Below are 24,635 nucleotides of genomic sequence, written 5' to 3'. Positions count from 1 at the left end.
TTTTCATATATGGTCTTTATTATGTTGAGGTGTGTTGCCTCTATCCCTACTTTGTTGAGGACTTCTCTCAAGAATGGATGCTGTACTTTGTCAAATGTTTTTTCTGTATCTATTGAGAAGATCATATGGTTCTTATCCTTTCTCTTATTAATGTGGTGTATCATGTTGATTGACTTGCAAATACTGAACCACCGCTGCAACCCGGGAATAAATCCCACTTGATCGTGGTGAATGATTCTTTTAATTTAGTGTTGGATTTGATTTGCTAGTATTTTGTTGAGAATTTTTACATCCATGTTCATCAGGGATATTGGCCTATAGATCTCTTTTTTAGTGGAGTCTTTTTCTGGTTTTGGAATCAGGGTAATGCTGACCTCATAGAATGAGTTTGGAAGTTTTCCTTCCATTTCTATTCTTTGAAATAGTTTGAGAAGAATAGGTATTAAGTTTTCTTTCAATGTTTGGTAGAATTCCCCTGTGAAGTCATCTGGCCCTGGACTTTTGTTTGTTGGAAGATTTTTGATTACTGATTCAATTTCTTTGCTGGTTATCAGTCTGTTCAATTTTTCTATTTCTCCCTATTTCAATTTTGGTAATTTATATGTTTCTAGGAACTTATCCATTTCTTCCAAATTGTCCAATTTATTGACATACAATTTTTTCATAATATTCTCTTATAATTGTTTGTATTTCTGTGGTTTTGGTTGTTATTTCTCCTCTCTCATTCGTGCTTTTATTTATTGGTTCCTTTCTCTTCTTTTGGATAAGTCTGGTGATGGATTTATCCATTTTATTAATTTTTTCAAAGAACCAGCTCCTGGTTTCATTGAACTGTTCTACTGGGCTTTTTTTGTTTGTTTGTTTCTGTATCATTTATTTCTGCCCTAATCTTTATTATTTCTCTTCTTCTGCTGGCCTTAGGCTTCATTTGTTGTTCTTTTTCTAGCTTCTTTAAGTATAAGGTTAGGTTGCTTGAGATTTTTCTTACTTCTTGAAGTTGGCCTATATTGCTATATACTTCCCTCCTAGGACCACTTTTGCTACATCAAAGGTTTTGGACCATTGTGTTTTCATTTTCATTTGCTTCCACGTTTTTTTTAATTTTTTCTTTAATTTCCTGGTTGACCCATCCATCCTTTAGTAGGATCTTCTTTAATCTCCATGTATTTGTGGTCTTTCTAGATTTTTTCCTTGTGGATCACTTCAAGTTTCATAGTGTTGTGGTTGGAAAATATGCATGAATGATATGATCTCAATCTATTTGTACTTGTTGAGCCCTGATTTGTGACCTAGTATGTGATCTCTTCTGGAGAATGCCCCATGTGCACTTAAAAAGAATATGTATTCTGCCCTTTAGGATGATATGTTCTGAATGAATATATCTGTTAAGGCCATCTGGTCCAGTGTGTCATTAAAAGCCATTGTTCCCTTGTTGATTTTCTATTTAAATGATCTGTCTATTGATGTAAGTGGGATGTTAAGTCCCCTACTATTATTGTATTATTATGAGTTCCTTTATGTTTGTTATTAATTGTTTTATATATTTGGGTGCTCCCAAGTTGGGAGCATAAATATCCACAACTGTTAGATCTTCTTGTTGGATAGGCCCCTTAATTATGATGTAATGCCCTTCTTCATCTCTTGTTACAGTCTTTGGTTTAAAATCAAGTCTGTCTGGGGGTGCCTGGGTGGCACAGTTGATTGAGCATCTGACTCTTAGTTTCAGCTCAGGTTGTGATCTCAGGGTCTTGGGATCAAGCCCCACATCAGGCTCTGCGCTCAGGGTGGAGTCTGCTTGGGATTCTCTCTCTCTCTCCCTCTGTTCCTCCTACTCATGCTCTCACTCTCTCTAAAATAAATAAATCTTTTTAAAAAAATTTTTAATTAAAATAAATAAGTAAAATCTAGTTTGTCTGATATAAGTATGGCTCCTCTGGCCTTCTTTTGATGTGCTTTTGCATGATAAATGTTTTTCCATCTGCTCACTTCCAGTCTTTTGTCTTTGGTGTCTTTGGGTCTGAAATGAGTCTCTTGGGGCACCTGGCGACTCAATTGGTAGAGCATGCAACTCTTGATCTCAGAGCTGTAAGTTCGAGCCCATGTGGGGTGTAGAGATTACTTAAAAATAAAATCTTTTAAAAATAAATATAAAATGAGTCTCTTGTAGGCAACATACAGATGGGTCATGTTTTTTTTTATCCATTCTGACACCCTATGTCTTTTGATTGGAGCATTTAATCCACTTACATTCAGAGTAATTATTGATAGATATGAATTTGGTGCCACTTTATTACTTGTTTGTCATTGTTTCTGGAGATCTTCTCTGTTCCTTTCTAGTCTTTGTTGCTTTTGGTCTTTCTTTCCCACTAGAAGAGTCCCCTTTAATATTTCTTGCAGGGCTGGTTTAGTGGTCACAAACTCCTTTAGTTTTTGTTGTGTGGGAAACTCTTTATCTTTCCTTCTATTCTGAGTGACAGCCTTGCTGGATAGATTATTCTTGACTGCAGATTTTTCCCATTCAGCATGTTGAATATATCATGCCCCTCTCTTCTGGCCTGCCAAGTTTCTGTAGAAAGCTCTGCTGCTAACTTTATTGGTTTTCCCTTATGTCTTGATGCTTTCAGGATTTTTTCTTTATTTCTATATTTTGCAAATTTAACTACACTATGTCTTGGTGTTGGCCTGCTTTTGTTGATTTTGATGGGAGTTCTCGGTGCCTCCGGGATTTGGATGTCTGTTTCCTTCCCCAGATTAGGGAAGTTTTCAGCTATAATTTCCTCAAGCAAACTTTCTGCCCCTTTTTCTCTCTCTTCTTTTTCTGGGACTCCTATGATATGAATGTTATTACACTTTTTGGAGTCACTGAGTTCCCTAAGTCTACTTCTGTGATCTAAGATTTTTCTTTCCCTCTTTTGTTCAGCTTCATTATTTTCCATAATTCTATCGTCTATAACACTTATTCCTTCCTCTGCCTCTTCCATCCTTTAGGTCATTACATCCAGTTGGTTTCAAATCTTGGTTATCACATTTTTATTTCAGCCTGATTTGTTTTTAGCTCTTTCATCTCTGCAGTAAGGGTCTCCCTGATTCGGGGCACCTGGGTGGCTCAGTTGGTTAAGGGTCTCCCTGATTCTTCTATGCTTTTCTCAAGCCCAGCTACTATCCTTATGACTGTTGCTTTAAATTCAGGATCAGACTTTTATCTGTTTCAATTAGATCCTTGGCCATGACCTTATCTTGTTCTTTCTTTGGGGATGAATTCCTCCATCTTGGCATTTTGTCTAGGTCACTGTTTTCTTCTGTGTGTTAGGAAAGCCTGTTATGTTTCCTGCTTCTGAGAGTAATGGCCTTATAAAGAAGAGGTCATATAATGTCCAGGGCCTGGCGCTTCAGGAAGTATCTCTGGTGTGTTTTGGGTGCACTCTGCTGCTGTGTTTTGGTTGCTCTATCTCTCAGGTCAGTGGTCTGCCGAGTTTCTCCTTGCCTGCAGTGGGGAGTGTTTGGACCTCGGCCAGAGTATGGTGTGATTTAACTAGGTGTGCTCTGGTCTGCTTGTTAAGAAACCTGATGCTATTTCCACTAGAACTAAAGCTTTGAAGAACTCTATGCTCAGTAGATATGGTGCATGAAGGACTTTGTGCTGGTCTTCTGGGGGAGGGGCCCACTGCACTGGTTCTTTGGCACACTTGCCTGAGAAAGGCAGTACCAGTGGAGCACGGGGGGCGGGGGGCGGGGGGGGACTTGGTATAAGCAGGTTAGGCAGCCAGTGTTGGTGCTGTGCTGTTTACTGAAGTTAGTTTATGCTGAGGGGCAAGGGAGAGAAGTGGTGCCAGCCAGCTCCTTTGTCCCTGGAGAGGGGAATTCCTGCTTGCTGCTGGGAAGCCCTCCCAGAAGACTGAACAATTTCCCCTCTGAGTCCCGGGTGTTTGTTAGGTCACTGCATCACTTTATCTCCTGCATTACAGCTTCAAAATCATAGGAAACAGGTCTACTATGTTCATCAGGAAGAGCTGAGATTAAAAATAGTAACAACCCTTTAATTTGAATTAAAATTACCCATTGGTGGATTATCTACAACAAATTTTAAACGGAAATACTTCTAAGCTGCCTTTCATCAGATGTCCATACAAGAATGTAAATACAGTTTAATTCCAGCCTGAGCAAAATTTAAATAGGAAGGCAAATCTTTTGAAAAGAATTTCATGTGGCGGGGGATGGGGGGAAGCTAAGATGTTGGATTAGCAGGAGGACCTTAGGCTTGCCTGGTCCCTCAAACACAGCTAGATAAATGTCAAATCATTCTGAATACCCAAGAAATTGATCTGAGGACTGACAGAACAAACTGCACAACTGGAGGGAAAGAAGAGGCCACTTTGTGGAAGGTAGGAAGTGCAGGGATGTGATTTGGGGGAGAAATGGATTGCGGATGCTGTGGAGGGGAAGGAGCCCTGGTCATGGAGAAAGGTGAGTGAGAGAAGAGCGCACAGGGAAATGCACAAGGAGAATACTTCCCCAAAGCCATTACCTGGGAAAATGAGGGGGGCTGATTTTCATGAGTTTTTGCAACCAGTGGGGCTCACACTGTCTGTGTCCAGGTTGCTTGCCCACCTGGAGCAGTGCAGTGCACTATGGGTTCTATCACTGCCAAGCTGGCTGAATTTTAAAATTCCAAACCTTAAGGACCTGGTGTGGCGGGGACCTGCACTGGTCTTCTGGGGGAGGGTCTTGCTGTGCTGGGATTGATGTAGCTTTGGCCCAGAAGAGCAGTCACACCAGAGCACAGGAGCAGAGAACACACACTAACGAGCCAGTGTCCAGGTTAGCCGCCCTCAGCAGGTGTCTCTGCGCCTATGCTGAGGGGCAGGGGAGAAAATGGCACCCACTGGCACTTTCATCCCCAGAGAGGCAATGTCACCTCTTTAGATGTGCTCCAAGAAGGGGAAACCTTCTCTCCCCGTGTGTCTCAGGCAATCCTCAGATCACACCGTCTGCCCCCAGGTTTCCTGGCTGCCTTCTCCACAGGAGCACTGTAGCACCCTCAGGGCTCCACACCAGCCACACTGTGGACCTCTAAAACTCTAGTCTTTGAGCCCCACAGTTGTGCTGTGTGGGAGAAGGATACAATAGAGATAATAAGTAAGCGGCGGGGGGAGGGGGGGCAACAGATAATATCTAACAGTGGAAATTGAAAACATGGAAGGATATGCATGTTATTCAGAAACAGGAAGTTAAACATCAGAAGAAACAGCAATAAGAATTAAAAGCGGTTGCCTCGAGGAAGTGGAAACAGGTAGTAGAGGGCAAGGGGAATGAAACTGTTGACCTTGCAGGGCTATTTTATTTTTTAGACTATGTACAAGCTAATTTGATAAAGTCACAATTTTAATTAAAAATTATTACCACTCAGCAAATATAAAATTAAATGCCTCTGTCATTTGGTGCTGGGTTCAAGGTCGAACTGGGTCCACTGAAATAGGGGGACACTCCTCGCTGTCAGCAATGTCACACACAACCCTGGAAGTCATCGGCTCCTAGGCTTCTGGCAAAGCTCCACCAAGGGGAAGGAGTCTGCTGGGAGTATAACCAAGGTTAAAGGGAGCCCCGACTCTGAATTCCAATGGAGAAGCGCCAGGACTTGGCAGGTGGATGATTTAGGTAAGAAAACAAAGGGAGAGGAAGGAAACCTGTAGTTAAGATGCCTTCTTTCCTACTGGATTCCCATTCTGTTATTTTTCTAAAAGAGCTCAACTAAGAACTTCACCACAGGCTACTTTAACAAATAACCATCTTTGGTCTTTTATCCAGAATATACACAATAATACTGCTAATAGATTATAATACTTTTGTTATTTTTATACGTTTGGATGATATATTTAAAAAATAAAGAAGTTCCTAAATATTGAGTGTAATGAAATAAATAAATTGAGATTCAGTCCATTCAGTATCATATCTTTGACTAGGGCTGTTTTAAATTTAATTTAATTTTAAACTGGATTTAAAGTTACCATGAGCTCCTTCCCCCATCACTGCCCAGCAATCATTTACCACAGCTAATGAACACCTGGCATACAGAAAACTAAAATAAAAATATTATTGAAAAGTGTTAGTTTCACACTGTAACTTTGAGATGCAAAAAAAAAAGATTTATAACAAAGAAAATTTTATTACAGAAATACAGAACAGATATATATCCTACCTAAAATTTTATATATAAGATACATATTTGTTAAAACAGCCTGTTACTGTTATCAAATTCTTAGCTGAAAGCGAAATAAGTCAATCAGAGAAAGACATGTATCATATGATCTCAGTAATATGAGGAATTCTTAATCTCAGGAAACAAACTGAGGGTTGCTGGAGTGGTGGGGGGTGGGAGGGATGGGGTGGCTGGGTGATAGACACTGGGGAGGGTATGTGCTATGGTGAGTGCTGTGAATTGTGTAAGACTGATGAATCACAGACCTGCACCTCTGAAACAAATAATACATTATATGCTAAAAAAAAAAAAAAAAAACAGAAGATAGTAGGAAGGGAAAAATGAAGCGGGGGGGAATTGGAGGGGGAGACGAACCATGAGAGACTGTGGACTCTGAGAAACAAACTGAGGGTTCTAGAGGGGAGGGGGGTGGAGGGATGGGTTAGCCTGGTGATGGGTATTAAAGAGGGCATGTTCTGCATGGAGCACTGGGTGTTATACGCAAACAATGAATCATGGACCACTACATCAAAAACTAATGATGTAATGTATGGTGATAAACGTAACATAATAAAATAAAATTTAAAAAATTCTTAGCTGAGCTCTTTAAAAAATATATATGTAAAATATATATAAATGTATTTATATTTATAAAATATATGTATACATCTAAAGCATATGTATACATATATATATTCCATCTAAAATAATTTCATGCAGGAAAGTTCACTGTTATGAAACGGTTGACCAAAATTATAAATCCAAACTACACACATAGCTTTTTTCTCCTGACCTAGATCCACCCGGGGAAAAAACAAGCTTAAGAAACTTAACCACGGGCAAAGTTCAGGCAGCATTTTCTCTATAACATCATTATTACCAGTTGCTAAGTTAGTTCTATCCAACAGGTAAAACAATGTCCTAGGGGTGCCTGGGTGGCTCAGTTGGTTAAGCATCCAACTCTTGGTTTCAGCTCAGGTCATAATCTCATGGTAGTGGGATCGAGTCTGGCATCGGGCTCTGTGCTCAGCGTGGAGTCTGCTTCAGATTCTCTCTCCCTCTCCCTCCCGCTCATTCTTTCTCTTTCTCTCTCTCTCTGTCAAATAAATAAATTAATTAAACCTTTAAAAAAAGAAAACCAGGGGGCGCCTGGGTGGCTCAGTTTGTTAAGTGTCTGCCTTCGGCTCAGGTCATGATCCTGGGGTCCTGGGATAGAGTCCCACATCGGGCTCCCTGCTCAGCGGGGAGCCTGCTTCTCCCTCTGCCTGCCACTCCCCCTGCTTGTACTCTCTCTCTTTCTCTCTCTCAAATAAATAAATAAAATATTTAAAACAAAAAACAACCCTACCCTAAAACTTCCTGCTCTCAGAGTTGTAAATTAAAGATATCATTTACCTTAAAGGCCTAACGGCCTAAAATCAACCAAGTTTCTTTGGAACACATTATCCAAAACTTAGAGTTAATATTTGAGAATTTGTGACTCTAAAACGTTTTAAAATGTTTTTTAAGGAAGATTCTGAAGGAAAGTCAGAAACACAAGTAGAAAATGAAATAACTGAACCAATCACCCCTCATGTCATATCATTCCTTCTAATACCACACATCATTGGAACAGAAGTAGTGGTCACAGTATATAAAGAGAAAAGGAAGATGTGATGGGGAAGAGAAGTCATAGGAACTGAGTTGCAGTAATGAATATTGGATTTTAATTATTATTTAATTTTTATTGTTTATTATTATTAACTTTATTATTATAGCACAGTTATATAGGGATAAAGAACAGATAAGGGATGTTATGTTGAAGTATTTAGGATTGTTAGCTGGTGCTTAGTTGGAATATGTAACTAATATTTAGAATTGTTAGTTGATACTTATTGGAATACAAAATATGCATAAAATTTTTCAAGCACCAAAACACAAATAATAGCAAAACAAATTTAAGGGAAAAATTTGCCTTGGGGTCTGATTAGAAAAGTACATAGGTTGGATGGGGTAGACGGGTGATGGGTATTAAAGAGGGCACTTGTTGTGATGAGCACTGGGTGTTATCTGTAAATGATGAATCACTGAACTCCACTCCTGAACCAATATTGAACTGTACGTCAACTAACTAGAATTTAAATTTTAAAAAAAGAAAGAAAGAAAAGCATACAGGTTAAAGTCTTGGAGCTTGGGGCTTCTAGCTGGCTCAGTCAGTGAAGCATGCAACTCTTGATTTGGGGTCATGAGTTCGAGCCCCACGTTGTGGGTAGAGTTTATTTAGAAAAAAAAATCTTTTTTTTTTTTTTTAAGATTTTATTTATTTATTTGACAGAGAGAGACACAGAGGGAACACAAGCAGGGGAAGTGGGAGAGGGAGAAGCAGGCTCCCCACTGAGCAGGGAGCCCGCTGCGGGGCTCGATCCCAGGACTCCGGGATCATGACCTGAGCCGAAGGCAGACGCTCAATGACTGAGCCACCCAGGCGCCCCAGAAAAAAAAAATCTTAAGCTTAATTGTTAGCAGGTCCTTTAAAATTCCTCTAGTCCAACTTTTGCAGGACTCTCTTCTTCAATATCCATGACAAAGAATCAGCCACTTTCTGTTCAGAACTTCCCAAGGCAGGAGATTCACGAGGTTCCCCAAAGAAGCCAATTATTTCATTATTGAAAGCTTTAATTGTTGGGAGTACAGTCTGACTTCTAACAGTTTCACATGTAGGTCCTAATCATCACCTCAAAGCAACAGTAAAGAAGCCTGCACTATATTCTACGTAAAGCCCCTTCAAACATATTTATATATAAATGGACAGATTCAAACAATGGTTCAAAGGAAATAAAGAGGATAAGTCTTAAGAATAACATTCACAGAATGTCATCTAAGTCATCCCAGAGGAAGCAAAAAAATTCAGTTCAGAATTACTGATTTAGGGGCACGTGGGTGGTTTAGTCGGTTAAGCATCTGAGTTTGCCTCAGGTCATGATCTCAGGGTCCTGGGATCAAGCCCGGCGTCCGGTTCCCTGCTCAGCGGGTAGTCTGCTTCTCCCTCTCCCTCTGCCCCTCTTCCTGCTTGTGCTCATGCTCTCTGTCTCTCTCAAATAAATAAATAAAATCTTTATTAAAAAAAGAATTACTGGTTTAAAATATTATAAGCACTACTACTAAAAGTAATCTCAGAGAATTTTAAATTTTTCAACATCAGTCTCTTTTTTTATTTAAATTCAATTAACTAACATATAATATATTATTAGTTTCAGAGGTAGAATTCAGTGATTCATCAGTTTTACATAACACCCAGTGCTCATTACATCACGTGCCCTCCTTAATGTCCATCACCCAGTTACCCCATCCCCCCACCGCCCTCCCCTCCAGCAACCCTCAGTTTGTTTCCTATGATTAAGAGTCTCTTATGGTTTGTCTCCCTCTCTGATTTTGTCTTGTTTTCTTTTTCCCTCTCTTCCCCTATGATCCTCTGTTTTGTTTCTTAAATTCTATATATGAGTGAGATCATATGATACATGTCTTTCTCTGATTGACTTATTTCGCTTAGCAAAATACCCTCTAGTTCCATCCATGTTGTTGCAAATGGCAAGATTCCAATCTTTTGATGGCTGAATAGTAATCCATTGTATATATATACACCACATCTTCTTCATCCATTCATCTGTCGATGGACATGTGGGTTCTTTCCATAGTTTGGCTATTGTGGACATTGCTGCTATAAACATCGGGGTGCACATACCCCTTCGGATCACTACATTGTATCTTTGGGGTAAATACCCAGTAGTGCAATTGCTGGATCGTATGGTAGCTCTAATTTAAACTTTTTGAGGAACCTCCACACTGTTTTCCAGAGTGGCTGCACCAGCTTGCATTCCCACCAACAGTGTAAGAGGCTTCCCCTTTCTCCATATCCTTGCCAATGTCTGTCATTTCTTGACTTGTTAATTTTAGCCATTCTGACTGGTGTGAGATGGTAGGTATCTCACTGTGGTTTTGATCTGTATTTCCCTGATGCCAAGTGATGTTGAGCCCTTTTTCATGTGTCTGTTAGCCATTTGGATGTCTTCTTTGCAGAAATGTCTGTTCATGTCTTCTGCCCATTTCTTGACAGGATTATTTGTTCTTTGGTTGTTAAGTTTGATAAGTTCTTTAGAGATTTTGGATGCTAGCCCTTTATCTGATTAGACATTTGCAAGTACCTTCTCCCATTCTGTCGGTTGTCTTTTGGTTTTGTCAACTATTTCCTTTGCTGTGCAAAAGTTTTTTATCTTGATGAAGTCCATATGGTTCATTTTTGCCTCTGTTTCCCTTGCCTTTGGAGAACATGTCTAGCCAGAAGCTGCTGTAGCTGAGGTTGAAGAGGTGCTGCCTGTGTTCCCCTCTAGGATTTTGATGGATTCTTATCTCACATTTAGGTCTTTCATCCATTTTGAGTCTATCTTTCAACATCAATCTTTCAAGTCAGTCTTTCAAGTGCCATCTTTATGATTTTGCCACACCCATAATAATCACTACTATTTAATAATACTTTAATTCATTTCTTAGGTTAAATGAAGTATTTTAAGAGAAATCTTTATATTATTGTTGTAAATGGAAAACCATTATCTATTTGTCATATGCAAACTAACATTAAAAATAAATACATTAACTCTAATGCACCAACCTATTATCATGTCACGTACTAATGGTGGTATGCATTTCACCCTACCAGGAGAAATGGTTTAAAATATCTACTATAAAGTTTTTTGGAAACATATTAAAGAATTATAAACTTCTTAAAGCATCCCACAGAACATTCCAGATGAGAGGCTTTTGAACTGAAAAAGGTTAAAATCAGTAGGAGTCAAAAAGACCCTGACTACCACTTACTAGTTGTGTGTCCCCATTAAGCCTCAATTTTCACATCTGTAAAACAGGGATTAAAGGAGCAGCTACCTCATGGGGTGTTCTATAAATTGAATGAAATCACGCAATGCTAGAAAGCAAATGAGCCACAATGTATACTAACCACTGTGGTATTAGCCCCTAGTACTATTATTTCTGTAGTTTGAGAAAATCTCAAACCTTACCCATCTCCACACAGGCCTTTTTAGGTGGCCTAGAAATCAAGATCTTTAAAGATACTGTATTACATCAATAAAGGCAAAATACATTAACATATTTACTCTCTAGGGTAACAACTGCATTTCAGAGACTATTTGGAATAGCCATGATACTTCAAAATCCAAAAAAGCATTTACATATTTACCTATACAAAGAAGTATAGTTATGTTTTATAAAATCCTTTATCCCCAATCTAGCACAGACATTAATGAGAGCTATATCTAAAATGCTACACATTCATAGTTATGTAAGTTTCATAAATTCTTTATAAAGAATTTTACAGTAAAACACTTACAAACTCAGTTTTGCAAAGCTCTCTTGTGCGTTATGCTTTTCTCGCTCATATGCACTTTCAACTTCTTTGAATTCATTCTTGATCATTTCCAAATCTGCAACAGCTTCTGCTTGGCTGGCCTTTTCTACCTGCAAAGCACCTTCAAGGTCTCGAATCCGTAACTACCAGATGACAGAGAAGTAGTTAAAACAAGCAAGGAAATGCTAGCATCAAAGGCTAGTCAAATGGAATAGAGTACTTTATCAGCAGCAGTTTATCATTCATCCAAACACTTCTTCCTTTCTGCTTTCGTTCAAAAGGGAAAATAAACAAAAGACAGTGTATTCCCTTTCTCAACGTGTTTAACGGAAGGGAGGAAGAATGGAAGAATAGTTAACTGTGCTATGGAAATGCCTAATCAAAGTGCCAAATTATGACCTACTATTCCATTTGGATACTTCTTTTATAAAACATAATGAAATTCGTGGTTTTGGAAAACAAAAGGGAAGCATTCTTCCCTTATGAGAAACATCATTACATTTGCATCTTTAGAAACCCATAAAAGTTAACAGATCTTTTTTATTCCTAGAGATTTTTACTGTAGAAAAGTAAAACTTTTATTACCAAATAATACTATTTGACTAAAATATTTATGAGTGTAGTTACATGATATCTAGGATTGGCTTCAAAATGATATGGGGATAGGGAGTAGATGGGTGCAACAGATAAAAAACACAATTGACCTGAGGTAAATCTTTTTTGTTTTTTTTAAAGATTTTATTTATCTGACAGGGAGAGACACATTAAAAGAGGGAACACAAGCAGGGGGAGTGGGAGAGGGAGAAGCAAGCGTCCCGCGGAGCAGGGAGCCCGATGCGGGGCTCGATCCCAGGACCCTGGGATCATGACCTGAACCGAAGGCAGATGCTTAATGGACTGAGCCCCCCAGGTGCCCCAACCTGAGGTAAATCTTGAAGTGATGGCTATGTGCAGAGTTCATTTTACCATTCTCTCTACTTTTGTATACACTTGAAACTTTACATAAAATAACACTTTGAAAAGTAGATTCCATGTAAATATCGACAGTAGAACAGATAAAGTACATTCCCATAAAAGAATAATATGCAGCTATAAAAAAAGCTGCAAAACAACTTTTGAAAAGGAAGTTCTCTCTGTGGTTCTCCATGTGGTGTTAACACAGACTGAAAAAGCAAAGTCTACATCAGTGTATGTAGTATGCTATATTTTGGGTAAACAAGTGGAAAAAATTAAGTAGCAGGCAAGAGGGTAGAGCAAAGGGAGAGAAAGGAGTGAAAGCAAGAGTTCTCGATCATTTAATATTGTTTTGATTTTTGAACTATGTGGATGTTTTACCTTTTTCAGAAAATTAAATTAAAAATAAAAAATAGACTGCTAAGGCTCAGAAAAAGTGGAGAGTGGTAGAAAATGATTTACACTAAATAGAATATGGGCTTTAGAACCATAAAGCTCACATTTAACTTCCAGCTCTACAAATTAACTTATGAGACCTTTGGCGTATTACTAAAACTCCAAAGGCCTTAGGTTCCTCATCTGTAAACAATAAATAATAGTAATAATAATAAACAGACTATCTACAGGGTTGTTACAAAGATCTAATGAGATAATATTCATCTAATATATATTTAATATTATATATGTATAGGTAGTACTTATTTAATAAATATTTGGGTAAATATTTATTAAGCACTTAATATGGGCCAGGCAGTGAGCTAGTGCTCAAGATATTATACAATAATCTTGACAATAGACAGTCTTAGTTTTGAGGAGCTCCTAGTCTTTAGGAGAGGAGAGACCATGACAGAATGTGGTAAGTGCTTCCTATCACAGAAGCAGGCCATGAAATCAGAGAAAAGCTATGACCAAGTCTCCTGGGGATGGCAAAAGACAATTCGAGGTAAGAAAGATGAAATCATCAAGAAAAGGACAACATGAAAATGTTTTGTAAATTAACCTATATAAATAATAAGCACCAGAATTATTATTTGTAATTATTCAAAAATATTTTGGAATAATCAAAACATTCTTACACTAAAGTAAGGACATAGAATAGATCTGGAGATACAGCTTGGTAAATTTTCAAATTTGGTCTTTTAAACTTTATTTTTCTTTGCTATTTTGTCTAAAACCAATGTTGACAGGTAAAATAATAAATCTAGGAAACATTTTCTTCTGTCTGCATCGCTATCTTCTTTCAGAAAATAAGCACACTCAATCACAAATGATAAATCAATCCAACTGAAAGAGAAATAGGCTTCAAATTAATAACTCTGAGTCAACTCTCTGATTCTACTTTCCCATTTTTATAAGACCAAATTTAACAACAGAATACTTCAAACATACATTTAACTACAGTTTATGATAAGATGGTGATTAATTACAACTACTTAGTAGTCTCATTTGCTTTTAAACTAATCTGAAACTGAATTTAACTAGATGTACCTCGTTGAAAATACTTGTCAATATTTATAGATATATGGTTCAAATATAAACTTTGGCTTTTTTTCTGAGTCATACCACGAAGTTAAATATCAAATATTAATTTTACTTTTTATTTATTTTTTTAAAGATTTTATTTATTTATTTGACAGAGACACAGCAAGAGAGGGAACACAAGCAGGGGGAGTGGGAGAGGGAGAAGCAGGCTTCCTGAGGGGCAGGGAGCCCGATGTGGGACTCGTTCCCAGGACCCTGGGATCATGACCTCAGCCGAAGGCAGACACTTAAAGACTGAGCCAGCCAGGCACCCCTCAAATATTAGTTTAAACTATATGAGTAAAAAAATACATGTAACAATATTTATTTTTGTAGCTATTAACTATATATCCCCAGGTATAAATTATAACTACAATGAAAAACTTAATTTTGAATTATACTTCTTTCATAAACTTAAAACTTTTGCCTTATTGCTTATTGATGCCATTTGGGGTGATTCAATCATTTAAAAAAAAAAAAGCTTAGGGGCACCTGGGTGTCTCAGTCGGTGAAGTGTCCGACTCTTGATCTCAGCTCTGGTCTTGATCTCGGGGTCGTGAGTTCAAGCCCCGCATTGGGCTCCAAGCGTAACTTGCACAAGTTTGCTTAAAATACAAACACACTCAAATACGTGGATCTGAGAATTTTGCAGGTAAAGGGGGCATTTCATTAAAGATAAAAGTTTTAAAATTTTTTATTATAAAATTCTTATAAGTTTAGTTGCATCCTATATTAAGACCTGTTTAAACAAGAACGTAAAATTTTTGCAAGTTGTATTAATTAAAATTTAATGTAAGGGAAAAGTCTAAGTCTTAAAAAAAAAATCTGAATTAAATTAAGGAACTGAGGGGCGCCTGGCTCAGTCAGTAGGGCTTGTGACTCTTGATCTCAGGGTTCTGAGTTCAAGCCCCATGCTGGGTGTGGAGCCTACTTTAAAAAAAAGTAAATTAAAGAACTTAGATTTCTGGAACTTTATATGAAACTTTATACACAACTTGGCCATGGGCCAGACGTGGTCCGTGGGCAGTAGTTTGCCAACTCCCAGTTGGAATGCCTTCACTTCCCCGAGAAATTACCTGTGATTCTCTAACACGTGGAGGACACTTTCCTTAGGATGACTTCAATTAATTCCCCTCCAGATTTAATCTTTATTATGCTCTCATAGTATTTTAGTATTTTATATTTCTATCCATACATTTATCTGTATATCTATATAGATGCAGATAAATATACAGTATTTCTGATAATGGAAGTAAGTTCCAAGAGTAGTTTCTTCGCCTTTATACCTTCGGTTATTAATACAAGTGATAAGCAATGTGCACAGGATATATACTCAATAAATGAAGGTGCATATTTTTTAAATGTTTTCAAAAAGAAATTCATCCCATGGCTGTTGATGAAAAGAACACTCTGATCAGCAAATCTTTCTATAAGGGGCCAGATGACAAATATTTTGGACTTTGCAGGCCATAATGTCTCTGTCATAACCATCCCCCTTTGCCTCTGCAGCACAAAACCCCCACGGACAAGACAAAGCCTCCCTTGAACAGGTGGTGGGTGAGATACGGCCTGTGGGCTGTAGTGTGTCAAACCCTTCTCTAACAAAACCATCCTCAACTATATCCTGGTAGCAAATAGAGTAATGGGTGTCTTAATAATATGCTACGGGTTTTTATTTTATTTTATTTATTTATTTATTTGAGAGAGAGAGAGCATGGGGGAGAGGCAAAGGGAGAGGGAGAGAATCCTAAGCAGACTCTGCACTGAGCTCGGAACCCGTCGCGGGGCTCGATCCCACGACCTTGAGATCATGACCTGAGCCGAAACCAAGAGTCAGGGCCTTGACTGACCGAGCCACCCAGGTGCCCCTATGCTACCCATTCTAAATGTAAACCTTACTTCTCTGAACAGAATGCTGCTTTTCCCAACTTAATAAAATCCATACAAAAAAATTTTTGTTTACGTTTTACCTGAATAATTTCAGAATTAAATTTTGATTCCAAATGTGCGGCTCTCTCTGCTTCAATATTTTCTTCTAATTTCCTCACTCTTAGAGTAGTTGCCTGAAAACAAATTAAAAGTTTAAACTCACAAACGTTGGCATTTAAAGTAGATATGGATCTTTGGAACAACAGGGATGGAGCTAGAGAGTATAATGCTAAGCAAAATCGGTCACTTACAAAAAGACAAATACCATATGATTTCACTCATATATGGAATTTAAGAAACAAAACAAAGGAACAAAGGAAAAAAGAGAGAGAGACAAGACAAAAAACAGACTTAACTATAGAGAACAAACTGATGGTGACCAGACGGGAGGTGGGTGGGGGATGGGTGAAATAGGTGATGGGGAGTAAGAGTATACTCCATCATGATGAGCACTGAGTAGTGTATAGAACTGTTGAATCACAACATTGTACACCTGAAACTAATATAGCACTGTATGTAAACTATACTGGAATTAAAATTTAAAACTTTTAAAAAACGTGAATATGGATCACACTTTAGATTACTATAGCCTCGTTTTTTTCTGCTTTTGCAAGAGTGTAAAAGTCATGTTAAAAAATCATGTGAAAATCATGCTCAGGAAGAATGCTCCAGACCTTGCCTTTTTTTTCTTTTTTATTGATGTATAATCTATATATAATAAACTGCACATATTTAAAAGTGTGTAATTTGATAAGTATATATATATACACCCATGAAATCAGTGCCATAATGAAGATAAGAAATACCTCTGTGACCCTTAAAAGATTCCTTATATCTCTTGGTAACTTCTTCATCCAGCCCTCACCACCCTACCCCCACCCCCAAGTAACCACTGATCTGTTTTTTGTCACTATCGATCACTTTGTATTTTCCAGAATTTCATATAAATTGAGTCATACAGCATGTACTCTTTATTGCCTGGCTTCTTTCTCCCAGCATAACTATTTTGAGATTCACCATGTGGTTGCATTTATCAATAGTTTATTCCTTTTTATCGTTAAAGAGTTCCACTGTGTTGATACACCACACCGATTTATCTGTTCACCAGTTGATGTACATTTGAGTTGTTTCCAGTTTGTGCTATTACAAATGAAACTGCTACGAGCCTTTGTGTACAAGTGTTTCCATGGGCAAACACTTTGATTTCTCGGAGGTAAAAAGCGAAGGGAAGAATGATGGGGTCACATGGTGGGTGTATGTTTAATGTTTTATGAAACTCCCAAACTTTTCCAAATTGCTTATAATTTTATACAACCTCACCAACACTTGGCATGGTCAATTTTTGCTTTTTCATTTAGGGGGAGGAGGGGGCTTAAGACATTCAAACAGGCATGTCATGGCATTCCATTTCAGTTTCAATTTGCATTTCCCTAATGACATTGAGCATCTTCTCATATATTTATTTACCATCTGTATATCTTCTTTGGCGAAGTATTGTTCAGATCTTTGCCCCATTTTTTAACTGGGTTGTTTGTTTTCTTATTATTGAGTTTTGAGTTTATATAATCTGCATGCAAGTCATTTACTGGATATGTGATTTGCAAGTATTTACTCCAAGCCAACAGCTTTTTGTATCTTCATACTGTTAACAATGTCTTTCACAAAGCAAAAGTTTTCATTATGATGAAGTCTACTTTATCAATTTTTAGGCAAGCGTAAACTTCTGGCCAGAATCAGAAGTCAGGAGCCTTATTTCTGAATGCCAATTCTGTTGAGAAAATGCAAGCCTGGGAAGCACTGGATTCCTAGTCCCAAAGAGGGAACTGGTCATGACCAAAAGCCTGTTGGGGGCTGGGCAAGCAGTGCTACAGGGACCCCCACTGCAGATGTCTCAGGATAACAGTAGCAAAGCCATGCCTAGAGTCCTACCTGTCAAATAAAGATGGTTCAACAATGACAGAGTAAGGAATTACTAATTAGATTTCCTTTTCGAGTAACTTCTGGACAAGAAATGTTTCTATTAATTATCTTTACTTTATCATTTAGCCTAAGCTGAAGTTTTTTTTAAATACACAACTTGATTAATTAGTTTTTCCTCTTTCCTTCCACAATTTTTTTTTTTTTACAGAATCTCAGCAAGAAGGAGCATAAGTAAAAACTGGATAATTCACAAACAAGCCGTCTGTGAATAATAAATGACTACACTTTTCTTTGAGCGAAGGAGATTCCTGTAATATCTTATTATAGAGTAGAGTATAAACACAAATATTCCTTCTTCTCTAGAGGCCTTTGTAGATACCTCTTGCTACTAATGGCCTTCATAATCAAGAAGCAATTCTGCTTCGGGATTCAATCACTCTGTGTTTCACAGATACGAAACTCACAAAATATTTTTTTACACTGACTTATTTGCTTTACTTAGATTCTGCAACCCTGTCGATAATATTTCTTAATGAGTTAACTCTCTTAATGAGTTACTAGGAAAGACTTTTTTTCTAGAAGGCAGACAAAGCAATAAGTCCAAATGTGATCTTTTGGGTCTAAAGATAATTTAAACCCAAAACAATAAAATGATTTTTTAAGTTAGTAGAGTATAATACCTATAAAGGTAAAATCTGACATTTATATCCTATACTACTAGAGTATTTTGAAATAACAGGCATTCCACTGAAAGACAAAACTGGTAAATATTCATAATTTAGTCTGATAGCTCAAGACTTGAGATTCAAAAAAACTGGAAATGAAAAATATAAAACTAAGGAGTTATTTATTATTTTTTTAGGTGTAGTTATAATTGGTATTGAGGTGCTTGGCTGGCTCAGTTGGTAGATTATACAACTCTTGATCTCAGGGTTATGAGTTCAAGCCCCACATTGGGTGTAGAGCTTACTTTAAAAAAGTTTAATAATTGGTATTTTTTTAAACTCCTATCTTTTTGAAATATATTCTTAAAGAGCTCATGGATGAAATTATATGATGTCTGGATTTGCTTTCAAATAATCAAGCTGGGAGTTACAAGAGGAAGTTGATATTCATGAAATAATACTGGCCTTTAGTTGATCATTGTTAAAGCTGAGTGACAGGCACATGAGGTTCATTTTAGTATTCTCTCTACTTTCATGCATAATTAAAATTTTCCATATTGAAAAAATTTTTAAATAGAAACCAAAGCAAAGGAAGTATGGTGGGAAAGTATGGTGCTGGTATCATTATTTACCTAACAAAATTATATTTTGATGACAAAAAATCACTAGAATGAATTAAGCCGTTCATACCTAAGCAGAAAAAGTCAGTGGGAAGGTGGGAGTTTAAATCAACCAATTCCTACCTATATTGTTGAAATATTAAGATAATTGAAGCAAATATTCCCTTCATACTCACTACCACCTTTCTCAAAACATGTTTCACACCAAATATTAGTCCCATGGGATGTAATTAGCTGTTATATGAAAAAGCAATTTCATCATTGTAAGTGTGTGAAAAACACAGGATTAAAGCCAAACAATTTTACTAAAGCGCTTCTCAAAAAGTTAACATGACAATCTTGAAAAGGAAGACCAAAGTTGGAAGACTCACATTTCCTGATTTCAGTACGACTACAAAGCTATAGTGATCAAAACGCTGTGGAACTGGCATAAGGACAGACATACAGATCCATAGAAAAGAAGTGAGAGTCCAGAAATAAACCCATGTATCAATGGTCAATTGATTTTTGACAAGAGAGCCAAGACCATTCAATGAGAAAGAATCATTTTTTCATTAAGCAGTGCTGAGACAATGAGATATACGCATGCAAAAAAATCAATTTGGATCCCTACCTCACATCATATATAAAAATGAATTAAAAAGGATCAATGGCCAAATATAAAAACTAAAACCATAAAACTCTTAGAAGAAAACATAGAATGAGCTCATGATTTGGCAACAGATTCTGAAATATGACACCCAAAAGCATGAGCCACAAAAGAAAAAAAAATAGATAAACTAGACTTCATCAAAATTTTAAATCTTGAGCATCAGAGAACTTTATCAGAAAGTGAAAGGCAACCTAGAGGACAGGAGAAGATAATCATGTATCTGATAAGAGTCTAGTATGCAAAATATACGAAGAACTCTTACAATAAAAAGATAAACAATTCAATTCTTTAAAAAATGAGTAGGAGAGCCTGGGTGGCTCAGTCAGTTAAGCGTCTGCTTCTCCCTCTGCCCCTCCCCTCACTCACTCAATCTCTCTCGCTCTCTCTCAAATAAATAAAATATTTTTTTTAAATAAAATAAATAAAATTAAACAGAGTTACCATATGATCCAGCATTTCCACTCCTGGATATATACTCCAGAGAAATAAAAATGTTCAAACAAAGACTTATACACAAATGTTCATATCAGCATTTTTCAAAATAGCCAAAAGGTAGAAACAACCTAAATGTCCATCAACTGAACAAAATATGGTATATCCCTACAATGGAATGTTATTCAGCCAAAAAAAAAAAATTAAGTACCAATACATGCTATGACATAGATGAACCTTGAAAATATATGTTAAGTGAAAGAAACTAGACGCAAAAGACGACATTTATATGAAATGTCCAGAACAGGCAAATCCATAGGGATAGAAAGTGTGTTAGTGGTTGCCAGCAGCTAGGGTGGGAGGGAGGAATGGGCAGTGACTGCTAACAGACATGAAGTTTCTTACTGGGGTGATGAGAATGTTCTGGAATTAGATAGTGGTAATGGTTGCACAACTCTGTGAATATAGTAAAAACCACTGAATTGTATACTTTAAAAGGATGAATGTTATGATATGTGAAATATATCTCAATAAAAGATAAAAGAATCCTGAGGGTAAGAACCACAATGTCAAAGAAGTGACAGCCACCTAAGTCAAGCTTCTTGATTTCCGAAAAAAAGTTCCCTCTAAATGCTGACTTTGAGTCCTTAGAACAAGGGATCCCCACTGATATTAGGTCTAAAGCATGGTACCTATTACAGCAGAAAAATTATTATGTTTAGCCAGATTAAAATGAGCACTACTCTAGGTAAGCCCAATACTAGTTTAAAACAAAATTTTTAAATGTAAACCCTAAAAAATGAAGTTCCTGGCCTCAAAAAATTAAAAATGACTTCTCAGTATGCTCGTCTTAGATTCTGTAAGTCAGAAGTCTAACCAGTGACAAGAAAATAGCCTATAGGCATTGAGAATAAAAAACTAGAACTAGCAAAAAGTTAAGAAAGACAGAGGGAAGAAACCAGTCTAATGTTCATTTTCTTTTCAGATTCCAAAAAGCATATGCATAAAGCTTCTCTTATCAAAATAATAGTCTTACATTTTATTAAAACACAGAATATTCAGTCATTCCATCATAAAAGATTCAACAATTGAAGTCTTTTCATTTCTTATGTGTACGTTATGTCATATTAATTAATTATCTGATTTTCACTCCAAAAGTCAAGAATAGGTTCTGTTATTCCTGCCCTAGACCAGAGATTACATCTTTATTTTCATACCTTCCTGCTTTGACTGAAATGTCCAGAAGAAAACAACTTTATAAACTGTTACTACTAAAACTATTGATTCATCAGTAAGGACAACAACAACAACAAAATCTTCAAATCTTTAAACAAACTCAAGAGTAGGCTTTGTTGATAGACATAATTAAATTAAAGCCCTCCTAATAAATATTTTTTTAATCTTCGAGTCTGGTGAATTAATTCTTATATCCAGCAGAGGGTGCTAAAGGAACATCAATGTGCTGTTCACAAAAAAATTTTTTTCCAATACTGCCTAAGAGAACCAGTACAATCATAAACTGTCTCATTAGTATCCAGTCCTAATGTCATCAACAACGCAAGGGCAGAAATCATAATGGGATTCAGGTTAAAATACACAATCCAACACACATTCATATATACCACAAGTCAATTTAAGTATATACAGGTTTGCCTAGAATACAGCTATTACACTCTACTCTGTTTGTTCCCAACATTATGAACAAAGGAGTTCTTTGTATAACACAAAATGAGCACGTATTTTGTCATTTATTAGCTGATTTTCATGCCCTTTCCTACTGCAAAATACCACCATGGGATTTTTATTTCAGTAAATACTACATGTTCATCATGACTATTTTTTTATTTTACGATTAGTATCTCATTAAATCACGTTAAGCCCAATTAGATAATCTACTCCACTTAAGAAAAGGGGGCATTTGTCTGTGAAGAGGGTAAAACAGGGAAGGATGTCTCCTGTTCCTCCCTTTGTTACATGTTATTTCATCACAACACAGGGTATGAGCTGCCAACTCCAATTCAGCAGCAGAACTAGCCAAACATATCCAGACCACATTTGTTCTCCACACCACATCTGCTCCCGTGGCCTCCATGGGCCTGTTCCAAAAGTTTCACAAAAGTTATGAAAACAGATGTGTACACTGCTGAAGGACTGGGCCAAAAAACACCTCCAACTACATTACTTCCTCCTCAAAATAGAATAGATCTAGCTCCGAGGATATAAGTGAACTTAAAGGAATTAGTCAAGCAGCAAAACTTGGATACACAAAATTTAGTCCACTAAAATGGACAAGAAAAACAGGGAGGAACTGTCACAAAAGTGCATCCTAGAGATTTCTCAGTAATATGTTACACAGCAGTGTTCCCAAAACAGTTGTGCAAAGTTTACCCCAGAATGTCAACAGCTGTATAAATAGAAAGTGGCTGTTTATTTAACTGTTTTTCCAGATTTTATCACCTGATATTTCCCATCTATGGACACTTTCACAGTAACCAATACAGTAATAATCCATCTTCAGAAATATAATTCTAAGGAACTGAATCATCACAGACTGATTAATCATTATTTTAGTAGTAACTATTATTTTGTTATAGTTTAGTGACTGTAAATAATTTATTATATGTTTGTTAACAATTAACTATAATACTTATTCCTACCTGTATGGGGGTAATAAAGAGTAGCTATTGTACTTCAAGACTTTGAAGTGAAAATCTCATAGTATTTTTTATTCCTTAAAAAAAAATCTTAAAGAGTCAAAGTCTCTAAGTATTTGACAAGTGTCTGAACAACAGAAGCACCATAATATCACATCACTTAAATTGAGTCATATATTGAAAGACTGTATATGAGTCCTTTATTATTTATTATCCTGGGGGTAGCTGGCTGGGCTCAGTCAGTAGAGCATGCAACTCTTGATCTTAGGATTGTGAGTTCAAGCCCCACGTTGGATGTAGAGATTACTTAAATTAATTTAATTTAAAAATAAATAAAATTACACAGTAGTTTCAAAAAATAGCCAAATGTACCAATATTTAGAGCGGTCCATGCCCATCATCTTGGCTTGTGGTTAACTGTGCAGTTAAACCTCAAAGCTAGTCATTGAGGGCAGCAACAATCAGGGCCTTAACAGTCTCAGAACAGACCTATGAAGCAACCTGACTACAGGTATAAACTGGGAATACAGCAAATTTTTATTCACCAGGAATGCATAATGAAGTCTATCACTCAGATTATAAAACAGTTTAATGAATAAAAAAGAGCTTTTGTTACTGTTGGGTATAATAAAAGAAACCACAGAAAATGAAAATAGGAAATTTCAGAATTTCAGACACAAATTCTCATCATAAATTAATTTAGCATCTCTAAAAATCATTTTTACCTCTCCTGGCAACAAAAACTTCAATATTTAACTAATTTTTTAATTAACTCCCTATTTTAAAGTCCGTTATGAACAGAAATACAAAAATGTGTAATACTCCTAAGCACAATTATATAACCCAGGTGATTTCATCATTTACCCACTTGGTAAGTAGTAATCAACACAAGTAGGTGTTGAAAAATAATTCCTACAAACACATTGAAAAAAAGTTCCTACAAACACTTTAACAAGTGAAATCAGATGAGGTTGGCTTCACAGACAATAGGAAAGGTGAGAGCCATTTTTCTTTTCCTTCTCACTTGAGTATAGTCTACGTAGAGAGGAAAAAGCTACACTCTACCCTGCTTTCCATTACTGTAATACAGAACATGACTGACAGAAGCAATTCGGAATTTATTTGCAGGCAGTTCTCTCTCCACTGTAATCTTCGCGAGATTTCTCAGTTCTCTTACTATTAGGTTTGCATCTTCTCTTTTCTCTTTTCTTATTGAGTTAAGTTTATTTCCCATGATAAAAAAAAACAAACTCCCCTAGTTGTAAAGAGGTTTATAAAAGCCACAGATATTTCTTTTTCCAGTTCACTTTTCCCTTGGTTCTGTGGTATCCAGCACCACATTTATAAAATTGGATTGGGAGTTCACTTTCTTTTTTTAAACCTAAGAAACCATTGATCCATGTTAAGATGATTAAGCCACACAATGGTATATAGTTTATCAGATTTTTTGAAAATACAAATCTTATATATATATATATATACATATATATATATATATGTATATATATATACAGCTTTGGTCCAGGAACATTAAGAAATCACTGTTTCATGAAATGCAACTGTTAAAAATCTTCATTAAAATTTAAAACAGGGTGCCTGGGTGGCTCAGTTGGTTAAGCAACTGCCTTCGGCTCAGGTCATGATCCTGGAATCCCGGGATCGAGTCCCACATCGGGCTCCCTGCTCGGCAGGGA

General features: G+C 36.8%; 1 protein-coding gene across 1 annotated transcript in view; it reads right to left on the bottom strand.

Annotated features, from left to right (window-relative positions):
* Positions 1-24,635, bottom strand: part of CCDC171 (coiled-coil domain containing 171) — a 310,199-nt gene that overhangs the window by 225,379 nt on the left and 60,185 nt on the right. Inside the window, exons 7-8 of the mRNA XM_044920762.1 lie at positions 16,040-16,132; positions 11,577-11,737 (exon numbers count right to left, since the gene is read on the bottom strand). Of these exons, the coding sequence (XP_044776697.1) occupies positions 11,577-11,737; positions 16,040-16,132 (254 nt within the window). The remainder of the gene's footprint in view (positions 1-11,576; positions 11,738-16,039; positions 16,133-24,635) is intronic.

Source organism: Neomonachus schauinslandi, chromosome 13, assembly GCF_002201575.2.
Source record: "Neomonachus schauinslandi chromosome 13, ASM220157v2, whole genome shotgun sequence".
Classification (NCBI taxonomy): Eukaryota; Metazoa; Chordata; class Mammalia; order Carnivora; family Phocidae; genus Neomonachus; species Neomonachus schauinslandi.
The sequence above is the reverse complement of the archived record's forward strand: the minus strand, read 5'-3'. Positions and strand labels throughout refer to the sequence as shown.